This window comes from Coenobita brevimanus, chromosome 54, assembly GCF_032717465.1.
Source record: "Coenobita brevimanus isolate Jiangsu-jjx chromosome 54, ASM3271746v2, whole genome shotgun sequence".
NCBI classification, from domain to species: domain Eukaryota; kingdom Metazoa; phylum Arthropoda; class Malacostraca; order Decapoda; family Coenobitidae; genus Coenobita; species Coenobita brevimanus.
This window is the reverse complement of record NC_137007.1, coordinates 34365792-34386005: the sequence shown is the minus strand read 5'-3', so window position 1 is coordinate 34386005 and position 20214 is coordinate 34365792. Positions and strand designations below refer to the sequence as shown.

Sequence of the window (20214 nt, the reverse complement as noted above, 5' to 3'; positions counted from 1 at the left end):
GCTCTGCGTAGCTGTATGAAATTGAATGCAGTAAATAAAAAGGATAGACTACAGAAGGACATTACCCACTTCTAGATGTTCAAACAGATACCAAGATTTTGTGGCATCAAGGACTGGCAAAATCGGAAAAAAAGGTGAGAATATCCCCGAAACATCAAGGGTCGCCTCGTCAACATTCTCCTCTTCTCTCATTTTTGGCCAGGGTTGAAACAGTTTTATTATTTTCGATTCTGTAGCTGTGACAATGACCATTATACCAAGAAGTAATAAGTGAATGATGTATAAATCGGCTTTCACTTATATCGATTTTTTATTAATTTTTCGTCCAGTATTGAAACAACTCTTTTCATCCATCCATCCATCCATCATCTTTTACTTTTTTATATTTTTGCTCCATGCTGGAACATATATATATATATTTTTTTTTCGTGTTTCGGTGACTGTTATACCATAAATAATAATAAAGGTAATCTGGCTGCACTTACCTCGTTTGGGATTATTTTTTAGTCCAAAGCCGAAACATTTTTATCTTTGAATTTGGATGTGAAGGTAAAATTGTCACGAAACTATTGAAAAGGAAGATGTATCATAAGGTTTTCCTGTGTGTGTGTGTGTGTGTGTGTGTGTGTGTGTGTGTGTGTGTGTGTGTGAGAGAGAGAGAGAGAGAGAGAGAGAGAATAATTTTCGTGCCAGATCCAAACTGTTGCCATTGTACTCTGAAAAAAAAAAAGTAATAAAAAGGGAGATAAGTGTAATATGCAATGTGTTACTAGCTTAAGGTATTTATTTTTTATCGAGATCAAATTTATTAATGTTTGTGTGTGTGTGTGTGTGTGTGTGTGTGTGTGTGTGTGTGTGTGTGTGTACATAGAATTTTTGAGATGTTGGGTAGAGTCCTTCATAAACTCACTTCACTACCTCTCCATGCTGAATAAAATCGAATAGTTGGTGGCTGGATTAAAATGAAAAAGGCGTCATCGTACTAAAAGCCGCCTGAAATAAAGGGCATAAGTGGTCACCTGCCCTTAATCCCTTCACCACGATGATGTTCTTTGTAATTTATTCTTGCAGCTATCGGGCAATCATTTTCAGCTTTGTGGATATTTCTCGAACCGGAGGGTGTTGTATGTAAGCCATCCTGCAGGTGAGGATTCGGGTTTGAGGGGTAACTCCTAAAAGAAAAAAATCACATATTGACAAATACTTATATAACAGATATATGCAACAAAAACATCGAGGTTTTTTCTTTTTGCGAATATTTATGTGAAAAGTAGTATGGATTCTACTGCTGGTTTGGGGCCAGTTTCAAAGCATGAAGACTAGACTATTGGAATCCTGACATGTAGCGTAATATGCAGTATATCTACTCACCATTTTGTTCTTGGCATCAAAATAATAGAAGTATGAATTTTTATATTATGTGATAAGTTAGGATGGAAGTTTGGAGGGTGAAGTTCTTGAAAGGGTACAACAAGGAAGAAAAGTTTCTGGTTCCTTGAAAGCATTGATAAGAAACAGGGAAGTGAACTTGGAAGTAAAAAATTTACTACATGACAGTATTGTGATACGATCTCCGACGTATTATGGAAGTTAAGTTTGGACCTTGTTGGAGGGACAAAAGTCAAGAATGAGAGCGGTGGAAATGAGTTATTTGAGAAGAGCATGTGGAGTCACATGGAGAGACAGACTGACAAATGAGGATGTGATGGAGCGTTGTGGTGTGGATGTGGATGTGATAGGAAACGTTACGAGAAACACGTTGAGGTGATTTGGCCTTGTGGAGAAAGTGGAGAGTGAGAGACTGACGAGGAGAGTGTATGTGAATGAGGTAGAGGGGGGGAGGGAGGGGGAGGCCAAGGATGAGATGGAGGGATTGAGTGGAGAGGTATATGAGAGAGGGGTGTGTGAGCTGGGAGCAGGGCAGTGAAATGGCGGGGGACAGGGCGACATGGAGACGATTTGTTTGTGGCCACCCCTTACGGGATTAAGGCAGTAGATAGGTAGTCAGATATATTAAGTTCCACGTCTTCAGTGGTCCAAGGATCTCTCTGCCACGAGCCCACGACATTAACAGAGTAATTTATTCATAGGCAGGGGTTTGCAAAAGCAAATAGTTCTAAGTGAAGAAAATCCCCTCAAACTGACATTTCTTCATTTGTTTACATAGTTGAATCTAACACGTGGGTGGACTGGACATTTAATTAAATGCCCAGGGCCAGCTGTTGTGGGGAAAATCTATCTATCTATCTATCTATAGCCCGACGCCCTAATCCCGCAAAGGGTGGCCGCAGACAAAACGCCTCCAAGTCACTCTGTCAGTGCTTGTTTCAAACATAGGTCAGATGCTGCTGTTGTCAAGGTGTGTATTTGTGTACAGTTTTCCATTTTTTGTTTTTTTAATTCCTCAGTTTTTTGACTTCCAAACTCGAATTTCTATACTTCATTAACTCCACCTCTGTGATATTTTCATATAATCTGAGTAAGATAGTATGACGGTAGGAAGAATTAAATAAAGATGGTCTGAGAGAAGTAGTTTACTCTTTCACTACGGTGACATTCATTCGTGCTACTTGCATTTTTTTTTTTTTTTTTTTTTTTTTTTTTTTTTGGCTGGATTCAGTGGTAGGTATATCCTCCATTAACCTGATCACTACTTGGTTGCATTCCTAAATTAAACTAAAGAAAAAATATCTAGCAGCAGCAAAAATTAAAAAAATCCTGTGGCGGGGGTAGGTGTGGGGGAGAGGTGAAGAGTGATGCCAAAGTCGCAACCACAGCGAGGATTCGGATCTTTGGCCTCAATCAATGCATATGAGGTTTTAGATGGTTTTCAGGGTTAATTGAAGAGACCACCATGATTATTGGTAGATATATATGTACATGAAACATTTTACATGTAACGTGCTCACCGTAACCTGAATTCGATGGTAGGTATTTAAAAATGCGTGGATTCGAACGAAGTAAACAACAAGGTGGAGTCGATGCTGTCACAGGTGAGGTGTTTTAACCTGTACTGGAGAAAGTATTGATTATTAAATGAAAGGGAAAGTGTATATGGTAGCAGTAATTGTTTGTCAGCCTTCATAATATCGAGTTATCCTAGCTGTGGGGCCCAGGGAAGCACGTTTGATGTCACTTCAACTCGAATTGCATCGTGAGACCTGCAAGGTAATTTTTCACCGGCAGCTGTGTTGACTTGCGATTAACATACACGGTTTTAACCAGAAAAATATTGCTAAACGCTTCCTTGGCTTTCAACACCATATACTTTTCATGCTTCCTCATAATTTGTTTCACAGAATTTGTCTGTACTATTATGAGCAAACGATAATGGAAGGAATTTCCTGGGGTTAGGTAATAGTCATGTGTGTGTGTGTGTGTGAAAGAGCATGGTTGATATTCAGCCATGCTTTGGCAAAGTACTTCACTGTATATTCACCAAGAGTGAATGTAATAATTGCCACGTATGGCAGTTAATGTACTGGTAATTTTTAACAACTTGGGAGGAACCGTATGAGCTAACATATCGTCACCCTAATAAAGATACTGCCTAAGTCATTTTCTCTACTTTTTGAGAAATTGAAAAAACCTCTCATTTTCTTAATTTTCAATGGCAGAAACTTGAGGTGCATTTTAGACCACTCACACCCTAGACCTGGCAAAGGCAGCTATACCAATAGGTGCGTCACGTGATGAATTGATTTAGGCAAAAATCCAGAAATTACCGAAAAATGTCTGGCAGTTTCTTTATGAGGGTGACACACTGAGGTGGTTTGGCCATGTGGAGAGGATGGAGGGTGAAAGACTGACGAAGAGAGTGTATGTGAGTGAGGTGGAGGGGGAAAGAGGGAGGGGGAGGCCGAGGATGAGATGGAGAGATGGGGTGGAGAGGTATATGAGAGAGGGGGGTGTGAGTTGGGAGCAGGGGAGTGAAATGGCGGGGGACAGGGCGACTTGGAGGCGATTTGTTTGTGGCCACCCCAAACGGGATTGAGGCGTCTGGCAATAGATAGATAGATAGATAGCTATACAGTTGTACTTTTTAAAAATAAACTAATGTTATTATCATAGTGATGGCTTAAAAAAAATAGTGAAACTGCAGAACAGCTCCCATGCATGAAATTACTGTTGAATTTTTTCTCTAAAAACCATAGGATAATAATTGTGATAGCTTTAAAAAGTACAGTATGGAAAGGCATAATTTTGATCTTAAAAACCACAAATTTTACACACCAACCATGGCAAAGGGACACTTGCCATGCCAGATTTTTCAGTTGATTTGACTTCATAATCAGTTTTTCACTAATGGCTGTGGCAATCGTCACTCTTAATCTCGTTGCCTCTCAGACCCAACCATAGCGAACTCTGACCCTAACCTTGGTATCTTCAAGTCTGAAATATGCAACTAATATGTATAAAATTGCATCCTTTGATCCTAACCCGAGCAACCCTCTGCCAAAGCCATGGCAGCCTTTGGCCCAAACCCAAGAACTACCAGCCCGAACTTTAACAACTTATGTTCTTAACGTTAGCCTTTGTTAGTCATAAACTTGGCCTTGGTCAGTCATAAATTTGGCATTTTTTAGTCATAACCTTAGCAGTTAACTTTGCCATCCTGTTGTTGTAACCTTAGCATCCTTCAGTCATAACTTTGGCATACTTTAGTCATAACCTTGGCATCCTTCAGTCATAACCTTGGCATCCTTCAGGTATAACTTTGGCATCCTTTAGTCATAACCTCGGTTGGCCAGAGAGGCATATTGAGAATTGTAAAATTAGTACTGTACTGTACTGTAAATAATTATGGGCCACAGTACTGGAGTTGAAGAAAACAATGAATGTTATATATATCTGGTACGGTGTGTGCTATTAATGTATACCATATTGTGTCAGTTTTCTTTTTGAAGAATGATCTAAATTTTGTAAGTATTAATCCCTCCATGCTAAGGGATCTTAGTAGGGTATGTGGCATGCATTAGAAGTGTAATGCTGTATGGTAGTGAGACCTGGGCAGTTAAGGAAGAGGATATTTGCAGGCTCAAATGTACAGAAGTGATATAGCTACAGTAATTAGGTGGATGTGCAGTGCATACATGAATGCAATGCATGGGGAGGCTTAGTTGACAGTGGAAGAGTTAAGAGGAAGGATGGGACTGGAGTTTATTGGTATTGTGAAGGAGAGGTAAATTGAGATGGTTTTGGCATGTGGAGAGGATGGGGAATGACATTTGGGTGCGGAAAGTGAGAAGTGTGTATGTTGGGTGTAGGATTGCAAGAGGCAGGCCAAAAAAGAACTGGATGAGGTCGTGTGACCTCAGGGATAAGGAACTGAATAGGGAGGCTACCAGAGATCAAGCAGCATGGAAAGCTGCCCTAAGGCAAAGCATGTTGGAGCCTTTATATGTGAAACAAAATGAAATTCAGTGCCCTTTGGAATAGAGAGATTCTCTTGTTCCTGCAGATACAAATATGGTACTGTACTGAAGTTGCTACAGTCAGTTAAGTACAGTATTGCCAGTAATGTAACCACATTGGTGTTGTACTTATCTTGTAATGACTTAAGTGTTTAGCAAATCATGTGCAGTACAGTAATTAAAATATAGAATGATTCAGTATTATCATCAGAAAAGGATGATGAGTTAATGATAATTGAATTTAGCAATTTCTGATTCATCGCTGGGGAGAAACTGGTACCAGGTATTTCTGGAAGAATCAGTTGTAGGTTTTCAGTACAGTAGATCATCTCTGTATTGAACAGTGATATGACAGATTTTAGCATTATCGAATGCCTCTGAGCCCACCGAACTTTTGTCGGCCATACTGTTCTAGGGTTGATAAGTGAGGTGGTACAGTGCACAATACATGTGTTTCCTACCCATTTTATGCCAGCCTGGCTTAAAATTGCCCACTCCCCATTGCCCACTCTGAGTTGTGATAACAGATTGTAGTAATATTGTACTGCACTAGTCGTGAAGAATGGCTGTGACAAAGATGCGAAATAACCTGCAAAAGGGCGAGGTTATGAGTCAGGTTAGTGTAAAATGAGTATGATTTTCATGTACAGTACTAGAATATGATATTGTAGTCATTTATTTTCAGTTATGTGTTTGAATTCCCACCTGAGGTGGGTGACCATCGGATTTATCGAACTTTCTGTGTTATCAAACCAGGTTCCCCCTGATTAATTCAGTATTGCAAGGGTCTGCTGTATTGCTAAGTTACCAATTACTGTATCAGAGGTGATTTATTTGAATAATGAGATTCTTTATTTCTTTTCAGACTGATTGAAGAATCAGAGTGCAGTGGAGTTGCTTACGTTGTCAGCATGGTTGCAATCCTTACAGCTGTGCTGATGACGGCGGCAGAGATCTCCAACCTGTTCTCCGCTGTGGGGGTTCTCATATGTTTTATATGTATGGTTGTTTTTATACTCAGGTATAGTAGAAATTATCAGATTTTAGTAATTTTATATTGCAACTGTACTATACACTACCTGTAGCTACTGTAATTACTGGTACTGTGTTCTTATACATTAATACACTAGCTACAGTATTAGTTAATCATTCATGATTTGTTTCTGAATAACAAGACTCTCATCAGAGTAGCTCTGAATGTTGATATTATTTCATAACCATCGCACATATTCACTCATTTGTGAAAAGGAACTGACCAATTTTCAGTTAATCCACATATAACACTAAATATTGTTGCAATTTTGGGGGAAGACAATGCCAGAGAAGCCTATTTTTACACAAGAAAATAACCTTGCTGGTTTGGGGATATTCTGTACTGTATTTCATTCCTTGGTCTCCCCATTGTAACAACTTCAAAGTATGGTAATAAGTACAGTATTAGTTTTTGTTGATACTGTACTTGCATATATGTATGAAAAACATAAACACTTTTCCAATAAGAATGGGGTAAAATTTCTATCTCCTGTCTTAATGGGGACATCACAGGCAACCCTTAGCTTGGCATTGCATTATTAAATATGTTACTGTATTGGTCCATTTGACCATGGTAATATATGAAAGGATGGATCTTGAATGTATTAATGGCATGATGAGCAGTGATAGATTGAGATGGTTTGGGTATATGGAGAGGTTGGAGGGTGAAAGGTGTGAATGTTGAGGGTAGTGTTGTGAGAGGAAGGCTGAATAAGATTTGGGCTGATGTCGTAGAGTATGATCTCAGGGATGAGGGGCTGAAAAGAGAGGCTGCTAGAGAGAGAAGAGTGTGAAGAACTGTCATTAGATGAACAATACTGACACATGCAAGCATGTTGGAGCATTTTTGACCCCTAAATGCCGGCATTATTTTGGCACAGCCACCCTCTCAGTATGACAGTATTTCCCAAAATAGCCTTTTTTCAAACCTTCATATTTGGGAAAGTATAGCAGTTAGGGAACAGATGAAAGAGCATATCACTCACCAACTCTTCTTCTTGCAATTGAAAGCATCCCCAGGTCTGCAGTTGGTTGCGTCAGTGAGTAAGGACGTGAAGAAAATGAGTAACTTTTGGCGTTTGAAGCAGGATGTCTTCGTGCATGTGCTAGTGGCCCCAACTTTGGCTTCACCCTCATCTTGATAACTTCTCCACTACTAGATAAACTAGACACATTGGTGCCCAAGGCACTTCCTGTGGCACTATCACAGAATCCATTCCTAGTATCCTTGGGCAGAGATTTAGCAGGGATGGATGAGGCAAGGGGTCCACATGAGGTGGGAAAGGTAGCGGATGAGAAATTTCAGAAAACATCGTTCAGCATCTGACTGAGTAACAGAGAAGATTGAGGTATGCTTGCATGAGGTGGCAGGAGTCTTTCACTATCTTTTGGTGACAAGATTAAGTGGCAGCCACTTCAAACTATATCGGGAATACATTTGCAGTTCCTACCGACGCCCGGCGGTCTCTGTCCACCCTTTTTTGCATTGGTCTCAACTGACAGCTGGCGCGTAGGGGTTAAGTAATTGAAGGAATTGTTCATTACTGGTTGTGGAATTTAATGTAGGTTACATTGCTGTGACTGATATAGCAGTTCAGTCTTGATTGAATTATTAAGAATGCATACAAGTAATGTATGTGGTAAAAATTACTTATTCATTTTTTTTTTTTTTTTTTTTTTTTAATAACTATAATTTTCTTTTATATCATGATTAGCAGTAAATTCTGAACCACATATTCAGCATTTCTGCCTGAAGACTACAATATGTTATTAGATATTCTGTTGTTACAGCTAGGTACCTAAATCAGATTTTGGATATGATTAAAAACTGAGTTACTGATCTTTCCTTCTGGCAGAGTGAAAGGTTCTTCCTTGGTGTTTTCACATTTCTTTGCTTCGGGTGACTCAACACATGTTGACAACTTGTAGCCCAGGAAGCCATTTACTGTGCATGGTGATAGCATTATAACCAGATGGATGCCTGGTGATCTAACGGTCTGGGATGTCTTGTGATCTAGCTGGCTGGGATATCTGGTGATCTAGCTGGCTGGGATATCTGGTGATCTAGCTGGCTGGGATGCCTGGTGGTCTAGTGGGCTAAGGTTCTCCATCCAGATGTGGCCCACAGGGCTTACATCAGAGCAGACATAGGGTTCTTCGCTCACTTAATGCCACTCAGAGTAGAGTGGGTGGTGACCATTGTCGTAAAGGACATGAACCCTTGTACTTCTGATGGGTCGAATAAGCTTTGGATCATTGGTAGGTAGGATATGTACTGTAGCTATGTACAGTACCAAATATTATGAGCATCAGTGCATTTTCATTCACCTTACTTACGAGTCCTTGAAGACAACGGTGGAGTCAGATCGTAGATTACTAGGTTGTTAATTTCCCTTCTTCTTGGGAACTTTCTTAGAGGGGATGGCCAAAACAGAATTGCCTCCAGACTACTGTACTTGTCTCTACATACCCAGTACTTCTTACACTGTCTCAGACTCTCCTCTCCTTGTTCCTTTTCCCACATCAGTTTGCTACACAATTCTCATTTTTCCTGTTTAGAAATCTTCCTCTTCCAGCAGTAAGATACACATGTCTATTAAACAATTGTTTGCTATCCTGATTATTTTATAAACCTTAGGATTTTTTTTTTTTTTTTTTTTTTTTTTTTTTTTAACAGATGGGCTTTGATAAAACCCTCATCCTGCCGTTCAGTGCAAAAGGGTTTTTTAAAATTGAATAAAAATACTCGGAAGTAGCAAAAATAAACTAAGTTCAGATGTCGTCATGGTGAATGTGTTAATGTATGCAACATGGTTTTGAAGAAGTCACTGAAACAGAAATTTAAACATGGTGTTCTAATATAAAAATTGAGAAGTGATATACAGTTGCATTTACCATATGCCATTCTTGCTTAGGTTTGCACTACAGTATTGAAATTGAATTATTCTTACAAAGTTTGCTTTATCTGTGCTGTTTCTCTTTCCCCCTCCCCCCAAAAAAAAAGTCATGATGATGATAATGTATTGCCAATTGCAAGAAATGATTGTTTCTTCCAATCACCAGGCTTCAAGGAGGAGATATGTTTGGCACTTCTGTGGTACATGTAACTCAGCCTGTAGCAAGAGTCGCTTACCAGAAGGTGCATGTACCCTTCTCACTTCAGCTCTACAACCCAGGAGAAGCTACATATTCAGGTTGGTGATTAGCTTGAATGTTTTTAGAGCAGATGACACACTTTGATAAGGAAAACTGTATAATGTATTCTGTAATGGATTATTGTTTCTTCCATATTAGGCTACTCATGGCACTCTACAGTAAACTTCAATAGAAACTTCATAGAAATTCCATTTATCCATACAGAATTATTGTTTTTTCTGGTCCTTTTTTGTCACTGGTACTGAATACATACCCTTTTTAATGGTACTAGTATTGGAAGCAGTGTATTTCAGACCTGCAGTGCCTTGGGATATGTTACATGGTGGGGATCTTGTATTGATTGCTGACAGTTTGGAGGAGTAAAATAAAAGTTTGAGAAGTGGAGAGATGGATTGGAGGATATGGGATCGAGGATGAATGTGAGTAGCCAAGGTAATGGCCAGCAGGGCAGATGGTGGCCCTGTGGTGGTAAGTGGGTAATGACCTTGTGCTACCTGTGTATCTAAGATGGTTTTGGATTGTAATTCAGTTGTGTGTACTGGTTTGTTTCAACAGATGGATGCATAAGGAGTACAGTGGTGTGGAAGATAGGTTGCAAACTGTTGTGAACTTTGATGTGGCATTTGCATGTGAATTATGTAGATGCAATTCAGGTTGGATAAGGTACTGTGGTGTTGTGAAGAGGCATGGTAGGTTAAGGTGATGGTGTATAGATATTATAAACACCAGTAAGTATGTTTGAAAGTGAGGTATGGGAGCTGAGGAAGTGAAGGGACTGACAAGGGACCAAAATAAATTTTTGAAGAATATATGCTCAAGAGTTTTTTTGCCAAACTTTGATAACTTAGTGGCTGAATGAATCAGTATGAATGGTGTATGGTAGCTATGTGAATCTCAGTTGTTGTTGTGTAGTAACCCCTGTCTGTCTGGCCAAGCAGGCCCATCAATCACAGGCCATCCTGTGCAGTGAACCGATGTTGCTGCGTGGTGAACAGTGCCTTACCACAGCAAGGTATGGGGAATAGAGTGAAGATGTGGTACTGGATGGATGCCACGTTTGCATCACTGCCCAGTTTACAGGGGCACCATACTAGGCTCCACATAACTCCGTTATTTGGTTACATAGTTCTCACCCAGTGTTGTAAATGGCTTCCTGGGTTAGAAGAAACCATTAGGCTTGTCACTCTGTGTAAAACCACCTGAAATTGAAAGAAGAGTACTGTAATAAAGAGTGATGGGGAGGATGGGAGAAACAGGAAGAGAGGAGGGCAGATGAAGAAAAAGAATGATGATGGTGAAGGAAGAATTAGACAGCACTGCATCAGGTGAGTGGATGATGGTTCCCACCACCTACCATCCGTTCGTATATTAAAAACAATTGAATAATAAAAATCTGGTAAGAAAGACAAATGTGTAAATGATTTTACTCATGAAGTAGAACCAGGATTTCCTGGGCTAGAATGAATGTGTGGCCCATTTCACTGAGCATGCTGTTAATGACTGCTCTCCAAATTAATGTTTTCTCCATCTTTGCTTTTGGATCACACCTCACCACATCTTTTAAGTGTGAATTAAGGTTTAGGTGATGATGATGATGATGAATTAATATAGTTTTTCAGTAAAAGGCCATTTTCAAGATCTTTAATATATATATATATATATATATATTTGAAGCAGATTCAAATTCATTAATGCAGTATTGATTTAGTATCATCCTCTCTATTTATCTTTTTGTTATGACAAGCAGTCCTTATCATAACTTAGTGATTTGCTTTAGTATTTCACCGCAAACTGGGGTAAAGCAGCAACAACATCAACAACAACAACAACAAATTAATCCTTAAAACTGGTACTGAAAGCAGGAGGTTGTGGGTCAGTTAGTCATAGTAGTAGTATTGGATCATTAGTAGGAAGTTTTTATTTAATTTGCTGTGGCTGTATAGGCAAAAAGAAGACAAAAATGAATGCCTTGTAATGAGGACATACTGTAACTGTTTTCATAAACTTGCCCAGATGTCCAGCTAAAAGTGCAGAGTGGTGTGAATTACTCCATGCGCAGCTTCTGGGGGGTGCCATCTTCTCATTTACACTCAGTCTTGGCTGCACCATGGTCTGCTTTCTTTGCTTCATTGATGGGTGGAGAGAAGAAGAAAGAAGAAGAAGTGGAGGAGGGACAAAAGGTGGAGGAAGTGGAAGAAGTACTAGAGGCAGAAGTTACTGATGAGATTGTTAGGTAAGGCATAATTTTATATTCTTTTATATTAATGTGCTGTAATAAGGGGTTGATTCCATACCTACTGGAGGTATGCCACCAAAACATCTAGGAGGAACTTGGAAGGGAAGGAAATTGTTGACAACAGTTATTCCATTTGAAATAAAGTTAGATACTGACTTGAAAATTATATTAATAAAGTACATCTGCATAAACATATATATTGTGGCCTGATTAGAAGTACTTTCACAGTGATTACATATCAGGCATGCCTTGTAACGTGTAGAACTTTGTGTGCAAGTTAATAGCTTTTGTTTTGGACCCTCCTTCCATCATCTGGTTTGTTGATAAGTTAAAAATGATATTTCAAACTGTGCAGGGCTTTGAAGTTTAGTTTGATGCAGACCAGATAATAGAGATAGGTTATTGCTATGAGATGTGCTTTGCTGACCAGTTTCACACATGTACGTGTGTTTACATTTCTTTAAGGTTGACAGTTGTGTATCTTGTGTTAAAGCTGAAAGTTGTTTTTATGTAATATTCCAGTAAAATTGATTCCTCTATCATCCAATCATTGATTGCCCCAGCAGGAGTGTGGGGTCCTGGGGCTTGGCTGCCTAGTTCAGAGATTGAAGACAAGAGTGACCAGTTGGTTTCCCCTAATTGGTATTGTGCTACCCTTCACTCTTCTCCATCCTTCTTTCCTTCCATCCTCTTCTGCCTTTCTTTCCTTCATTCATTCCATGTCTTTCTGCCTACGGGTGACTTTACATTCCCTCTTCTGTCTTTCTTTCCTTCATTCTTTCCTCTTCCTTCTGCCTGTGGGTGACTCTACACTGAGTGACAAGCCAAATGGTTTCCTGTACAACAGGAAACCATTTACTATGCTGGGTGGTAACCATATAACCAGATTATGGCACCTGGTGGTTTAGTGGGTAAATTAAGGTGCTCCAATCTGATTGAGCGTGTGTAGGTTTATATCCAAGTAGTTGGGGTTTATTGCTCATGTAACGCCACTCAGGGATGAGTGAGGCTGGTCACTCTCGTCTTAAATGTCAGGACTAACTTGCCTAGCCCCAATTTCCTAAGCTTCTCGAGGAGCAATGTAGGATTGGATGATGGATGGATGGATAAATCCTACTTAACTCCATTCTTTGTCAGGGAGAAAAAATGGCATGAAAATGTTGATGATCATGATCTCTTTACTTCCAGCGAAGAGTTGGGAGAGACAGTAAAGCAAGTGGGTCTGTCGCCATCCCATCCATGTCTCACCCTCGGTTCCAGCCCTCGGACAACTTACCCATTAGTGGTGTGTGTGGTGAGGCAGGAGGTGCCCGAAGACAGGGACGACCTCAGTGGAGTGGTAAGACTAAAGCTGGCTTGGTGCTGGGTTCTTATGATTCATTGCATTGTACCTAGTATTCCATCATCCATCCCCATGTTGCCCCATAAGGAGCATAGGAGCCCAGGCCTAGACAAGGTAGTCCTGACATTTAAGATGAGAGTGACCAGCCTCACTCATCCCTGAGCAGCATTATGTGAGCAATAAACCCCAACCACTCCATGGATATAAACCTGCACTGGCTCAATGCAATTGGAGCACCTTAATTACCTATTAAACCACCAGGTGCCATAATTTGGTTTTATGGTTACCACCCAGCATAGTGACTGGTTTCGTGGTGTACAGGAAACCGTTTGGCTTGTCACTCAGTGTAGAGTCACCCATATGCAGAAGGAAGAGGAAAGAATGTAGGAAAGAAAGGCAAGAGGAGGTGTAAAGTCACCCGTAGACAGAAGGAAGAGGAAGGAAGGAAGAGAGGAAAGGGCAGACACCCAAACAGCACTACATTGAGTGAGTGGATGGTGAACACCCCAGTATTGCTTTAAGTTTATTATAAAATATGCTGCATTTTATTACTCATTCCATTACTGTATAAGATGTTGTGGTGTTTTATAATTCATTTCATACAGTAATGGATGTCTTTGTGTAGCTCATGTTGGTATGATGTTTACTTCATCCAGATAGTATACCGTATGTGACATTATAAGCCAAACATGATGGTGTTGGGTAGGCAAGGAAGAGCATCAGTATTGATAGCTACTGTACCGTACTTTTCTTTCTGTCTATGAGTGACTCTACACTGTGTGACAAGCCAGATAGTTTCCTGTATACCAGAAAACCATTTACAAGGCTGGGTGGTAACCATACAACTAAATTATAACGCCTGGTGGTTTAGTGGATAATTTAGGCATTCCAATCGGATTGAGCCGATGCAGGTTTATATCCAAGGAGTGGTTGGGGTTTATTGCTCACGTAATGTCGCTTAGGGATGAGAGAGACTGGTCACTCAAATATCAGGACCAACTCTCCTAGCTTCGGGCTGTTACGCTTCTCATGGGGCAACACAGGATTATGATGGTGAATGAACAGTAAGACTTCATAGTGGTTCCTTTCATAATGGTAATTTTTAAAATGAAGTCAAAAGAAGGTTGCAGAAAAGTGCTTATAGATGCTCTCAACTGTTATCTGTTAATTGGAGTTGCCAGTTTGATTTACAGTGAGCTAGAAAAAGTTGTGATATTTTAGAATACATTCCTGACTTAGAGTGAGGACACCCTGTGCCAGAGTTGTCCTGACCTTAAGAAGGTTAACATATTATACTTTTAACCAGGATGCACCCATCAGCATAATTCACATCAAGAACCCTAGTTGATTTGCCTTTTTCCAGGGTGCACTCATCAACATAATTCACATCAAAGACCCAGACTGTCCAATGGCCACCTGTGTCCTACATCAGTACATTAAGCAGTACTCTGGTCAGCTCACTAAACTTCAGGTTAGTTGCAAAATTGGAATATGGACATAATATTTTAATTGAGTATCCGATTCTTTCTTTCAATCTCTTCCTGATCCTTTGTAACTACTTTTGTTGTTAGTCATATTTCACAGATGGTTTTTATATACTAGAACATTACAGACAGCTCAAGAAGTATCTCTCACCATTTTAGATTTTGTGCATTCTTTGCCTGTTATATGCTGTAACTGGAATATCACACTTTCTGTAATGTGTAGTTTAGGGCTAACGATAGTATGGATAATTATTCTCAGAGATATAATTCCTAGTATGAACATTGTTTGTATAAGTACTTACAGTATCTGTACTACTGCATAGGATGCACATTCATAGCAAATATTAAACTTAACGTTTTTGTCAGGCCCTGTATACCCAAGTTGGTACTAGTACTGAAGGAAGAGCAGAAAGTAAAGTAACATATGGAAGTGGAGGCTGTGAACAGAAAGATGAGCAGAAGACAGAGCAGAGTCGTGAGACAAGCAAAAATCAAGAAGATAAGAGAGAAAAGGAAGAGGATGCAGAGGAGGAGGAGGAATTCATCCCACTAGAGGAGGCTTGTGTAGTGTGTCAGGTAATTCTTGGAGTTTATAACCATTTCTTTAACCCCATCACTATGCAGACAGTGTTACATGTATTTTTGTGGTTGTTGTCAAGACAGTTTTGCTTAAGTTAATTAGTGACCACAGCACCTATCACTTTGGTGACACATACTGTATATAATTTAAAGAACAGTAGAGTTATGAACCTGTTACTTTAATGGTACAGAGGCCATAGAACTTGTTGGTTCATGCCTTGGTTCCGTTTAACTCCTTCATTGTGACATGAGTGTTAAGTGACGATGACCATCATCTGCTCGCTTGATGCTGAGCTGCCTACTACTTTGTTCACCTTTATCATTCATTTTCTACTTCTCCCATCTTTTCTGTCACATTTCTTACCCTCTCCACTGCTATCACATGCAGCTAGTATCTCTTGCCTTCAGAGTTATGTCTCTTCCATTCTAGCCATTCCATCCTATAGCTGTTGGTATGTGCTTTCATATTATTCTCCACTATCTTTCAGCCCTTACACTGTCGCTCACATCACCTTGATCTTGCAGACTAAGCGTATCACCCGTGCTTTGCTCCCCTGCCGTCATGTGTGCACCTGTGACACTTGCTTTCCCCGTCTTGACACGTGCCCAATGTGTCGTGCCCCCATACGAGCCTACTTCCTTGTGGCACCAGAGACTTCAGGGCAGGATGAGGAAGGAGGTGCAGAGGTTGAGGAAGCTGCAAATCCTTCAGTGTGGCAGAGGATTGGAAACACTGTGGGGAGATTGGTCAGATTAGATGACCATCTTTTAAGGGGTGAGCTTTGGTAATGGGTATAGTATAATGGAGAGAAGTATATTAGTGAGTGTTGTGAGATAATAGGAGGAGCACCTGACGGTGGAGAACATGGCAACATGGGGGCAATTTGTCTGTGGTGACCCCATCAGGGATCAAGGTGTCTGGCAATAGGTACAATGGTAGACTGTTGATACTTTATTGAGAGTTCGTTTCGTTTCGTTTTTAAAGGCTCCAACATGCTTGCATGTGTCGGCCTTGGTCTCCTAATGGCGGCCCTCCACGCTGCATGATCCATTGCAGCCTCCCTGTTCAGTCCCTTAACCCTAAGGTCACACTTAATGACCTCGTCCCATGTCTTTCTCGGTCTACCCCTCATAACCCCACCCCCAGTATTAACACTTCTCACCTTCCTCACCCAATTATCATCCCCCATCCTCTCCACATGTCCAAACCACCTCAATCTACCTCTCCTCATCACAACACCAATACACTCCAGTCCCATCCTACCTCTCAACTCTTCCATTGTAAACCCAGCCCCTCCAGGCCTTGGATGCTGGGACGCACTGCACATCCACCTAATCATTGTCATTTCTGTACGTCTGAGCCGGCGAATATCTTCCTCCTTCACTGCCCAGGTCTCACTGCCATACAGCATTACACTCCTAACACATGCTGCATACAAAGACCCCTTAGCACATAGGGAGAGCCCTCTCAATGTCAGGAGAGGCAAGAGCTCCCTGAATTTCTTCCAACCACTTCTCACCTTAGCCACAGAGCTAGCTCCAGCCCCACCTCCAGCACACAACATGTCTCCCAAATAACAAAACTCTTCCACACACTCAAGAGATTCACCAGCAAGTTCAATCCTTTCACGTCTGACAATCTCCACCTGCTCACCCCGGCACGCCGTACACATAAAATCAGCTCTGAGAGTGTGAGAGAGAAAAAAGTACTGTATCTTATATTTGTGGCATTCATCTCTCTCCACCTGTGAGATCTCTGCTTAACTGAATATAATAATGTGACTATAACCAGAATGAAACGTAAACTACATCCTTAGGTTGAAGAGGTTAAGGGATATAGCAACAGGCAAGAGTAATTGAGGGTTGAGATGCATGAACACAGAGAAGAGGAAGCATGATTATGATGTGTGAAAAGAGGTGAGATAGAAGCTAATGAAGAGATTTAGGTATTAAAGAGAAAGTTGAGTGAAATAAGAGTACCATCCATTTTGAAGAAAGGTATACAGGGTTAAAGTGTACTAATTTAAGTGTTTTGTATGATGAGACATTCACAGGAATCTGTCATTCCTGTGAAGCCACACATTCATAAGGGTGTGTGGCATCCTTCAGCATAATAGTAGTATCCCTTAGCTATAAGAGGCTGAATAGAGAGGCTGCTAGGGATCGAGGAACATAGAGAGCCACCATTATATGACCAAGAATGACATATTCAAGCATGTTGAAGCCTCTATAAATGAGATGAAAGAACGGAACTCAAAATTAAATCTTAGTGTAATAACCATTATTATGAGATTGATTGAAACGGGGTTTAAGTCTTTAACCTTTTTGCCACGATGAGTGTTTTTTCTTTTATTGTTCTGGCTACTACAAAATAATTAGAGTAGAAGGGACCTGCTAAACTCAGAGATATAAGAATAATCTCATTGAACTTCTTTGCTATGAGAACTCTGAAGATGTATAACAGTGTCTCCAGTAGTTAGAATCAGAGAAAGACTTTATCCTATTGGAGTGGTGAAGGTGAAGATGCTTCCCTTGGGTGAATAATATAGTCTGGCAGTAATCAGAACAAAATCCTTAAGTATCCAGGCAGTCCTTGACCTGTTTGACATTTAGACACTTCGAGCTGCATTAAGAATAAGATTCATATTACTTGTGGTGTGGTGGTTCTGGTCTCAGTTTTTAGGTGTCGAGGTACACTGAGCTGTGTCTGTAGTGATAACAGGCTAAATAAGTTCAAAATCTAAAGTTTATGCTGTAAGTGTATACACTGAAGCTGTTTATTTCTGGATTTTGTCATGAAATTTTCATCATTACAGAGTGCATGGGAAAAACACTTGTATTCCATTGCTGTAAGGGAGTAAGTTCTTATATGCCATTCATTTCCGTTACCGTATATTTTTAGTCATCGAAAAAATTGGTGGAGCATAAGCAACCCTGTTTACCCAGGGTTGCTTCTTGGGAAATTACTGTACTTACATTTCTTAACTCCTCTCTGCTTTCACCAGCTCTGAACAAAATCTCACATAGTTGAGATTCTGTTACTGAAAAATGAATGACCTGAGTATTCTGCCAATAATATCCAATCTAAAACATGCAGTGTCATTCATAGCAAGTGAAACATTATCTTGTTGTGAATATGTGTCTAGAAATGCTGTCCAAGCATTGCAAAATGACTGTAAAAAGGAATCATATATTTCTGCAAGTGTTCATGTCATTTAGAGTAGTCAAAAAGAAACAAGTTCGAGGAAGAATGCTGCAGAGGCATAGTCAGCAGGTAGCCAAACAGTTCATGGCTGGAGAGGAATGAATACTGTAAAGTTATTGACTTATGGTATATGTACATGAAGCTGAAGTTAAGAGATGGTGAATGTGGCTTTGTTATTGCGTATGCACATTGTGATGACAGTGGCATTGAGGGAGGAGGGTAGGGTTTGATAATCTTGCAGATGTGGGGAGTTGAGTATACTCGTACTGCACTGAAAGTTTGGGGTTAATACTGTTGAAGAGAATCTGTATTATGTACAGTATTGCATTGCTTAAGCATCTACACTCTCTTCACCTAAGCTTGGCAGAGTGGCCATGCCCCTAAAACATATATGATTGCAGGTGAAAAGTAGGCAAGGATAGTAAGTATTTCTTTATGCATAACCATATGATGCACTGTTCATATTGTTAAAGCTGCCTACGACTTACAGGAGCATTCTTTCTATATATTGCAGATTATGGTAACTATGGTTACTGTTGAAACAAAATTATCATGTGAAAGAAGTGAAACAAGAGGAATGCACTGTATACTGACCATATTCTGTGGAGGTGAAAAGGGAAGATTGGAGTGTGTCTAGTACACCAAGTTACGGTGAGGGGAGTAGAGTGTACACTGAGGGACAAAAGTTTGGTTGATTATTGGTTGATTATTCACCTCTTCTACATTTAATTTTCCCTCTCTGGTAGACATTACTGGTACTAAGCTGAGAGTGCAGTGGTTTTCATCTAATAGATGTAATACATCTTATCTTGTAGTAGGTAAACTTTTGTCCCTGACTGTACTTATCAGTATATAGTAAACACACAAGTCATAGGTTAAGAAATTTGATTAAATTGAAGTTCCTGTGGAGACCTGTTTAATCGTATCGTACATTATTAGTGAATTAAGAGAAATGATCTTCGTATAGCACACTTGAAGCTGACCATGTACCACAATACCAAAGACTATTGATAAACATTTTTTGTTCTGAAAAGATTATGTAGGCAGTTTGTTTTATAGTGTTTCAAGTTATAAATAATCTAGAAAGGTCATTAATTGTTTATTTCAGGTACTTTGCACAAGAAGCTGTATAACTGAACCTGAGGTTCTTACTTGTGAAAAGAAAAAATTTTATACAGCTCTGTGAGACCAAATTATTACCGTATAGGCAATCATTCAGTACTTTATTTCGTGTTATTTCATGTGTCATATAAAATTATGTTGATTGAAAATGAATAGTTTAATTGTCACTAAAGTCTCTCTCTCAAAAAAAAAAAAAAAAAAGAGCAAGGACATGCAGTTTATCATTTATGTCTTCTCAGGAAGAGTTCAGTATGTATATCATAGTTTCATTCATGGGATATAATGTATGAACGTGTATGAGGGCATATTATTCTAGTTTGTGCTGTAGTAGCTATTCATCATCATCATCATCATCATCCGGACCTCCTTTCCCACTCAAGGGCAGGGTGAAGAGTAGCAGTGTCCAAACAGCACAAACTTGCCCAGTCCAATGGGCCACGTTTCCATTCACTCATCATTCAAGCCCCCCAGAATCCTGGCTCTGACGGATAGGCCAAAAACATTCACCACATTCTGTAGCTTCACACAAACTTATCTGATTGAGTAGCTATTCATAGTTTATTTTATGGCTTGCTTTGTCATCCGGGCCTTCATAGAAGCCTAAAAGTTCAGTTCCACATACTGTACTGTAATGTGTTTCCATC

At 39.9% G+C, this 20214-nt stretch overlaps 1 protein-coding gene across 2 annotated transcripts; it reads left to right on the top strand.

Moving 5' to 3' along the window:
* The first annotated feature begins 6282 nt into the window (after positions 1–6282).
* LOC145400954 (uncharacterized) lies at positions 6283–19672 on the top strand. Of its 2 annotated transcripts, none has more exons than XR_013897534.1 (8): positions 6283–6435; positions 9510–9640; positions 11616–11835; positions 13027–13177; positions 14544–14651; positions 15031–15240; positions 15769–16204; positions 16934–19672. XR_013897534.1 is itself a non-coding variant. In XM_080273319.1 (8 exons), the coding sequence occupies exons 1-8, from the start codon at positions 6326–6328 to the stop codon at positions 18986–18988; spliced, it is 1206 nt and encodes a 401-aa protein (XP_080129445.1). In that variant the 5' UTR covers positions 6283–6325; the 3' UTR covers positions 18989–19672. The 2 variants fall into 2 exon arrangements, 1 of the variants encoding a protein (XP_080129445.1); XM_080273319.1 differs by having other exon boundaries at positions 15769–16018; positions 18963–19672.
* The last annotated feature ends 542 nt before the right edge of the window (positions 19673–20214 follow it).

Coding starts and splice junctions, on each gene's coding strand:
- LOC145400954 (XM_080273319.1), top strand. CDS start 6,326: ATGGTTGCAATCCTTACAGCTGTGCTGATGACGGCGGCAGAGATCTCC. Junction 13,178..14,543: donor GGGACGACCTCAGTGGAGTG/GTAAGACTAAAG, acceptor GCCTTTTTCCAG/GGTGCACTCATCAACATAAT. Junction 16,019..18,962: donor AGATGACCATCTTTTAAGGG/GTGAGCTTTGGT, acceptor TATATATTGCAG/ATTATGGTAACTATGGTTAC.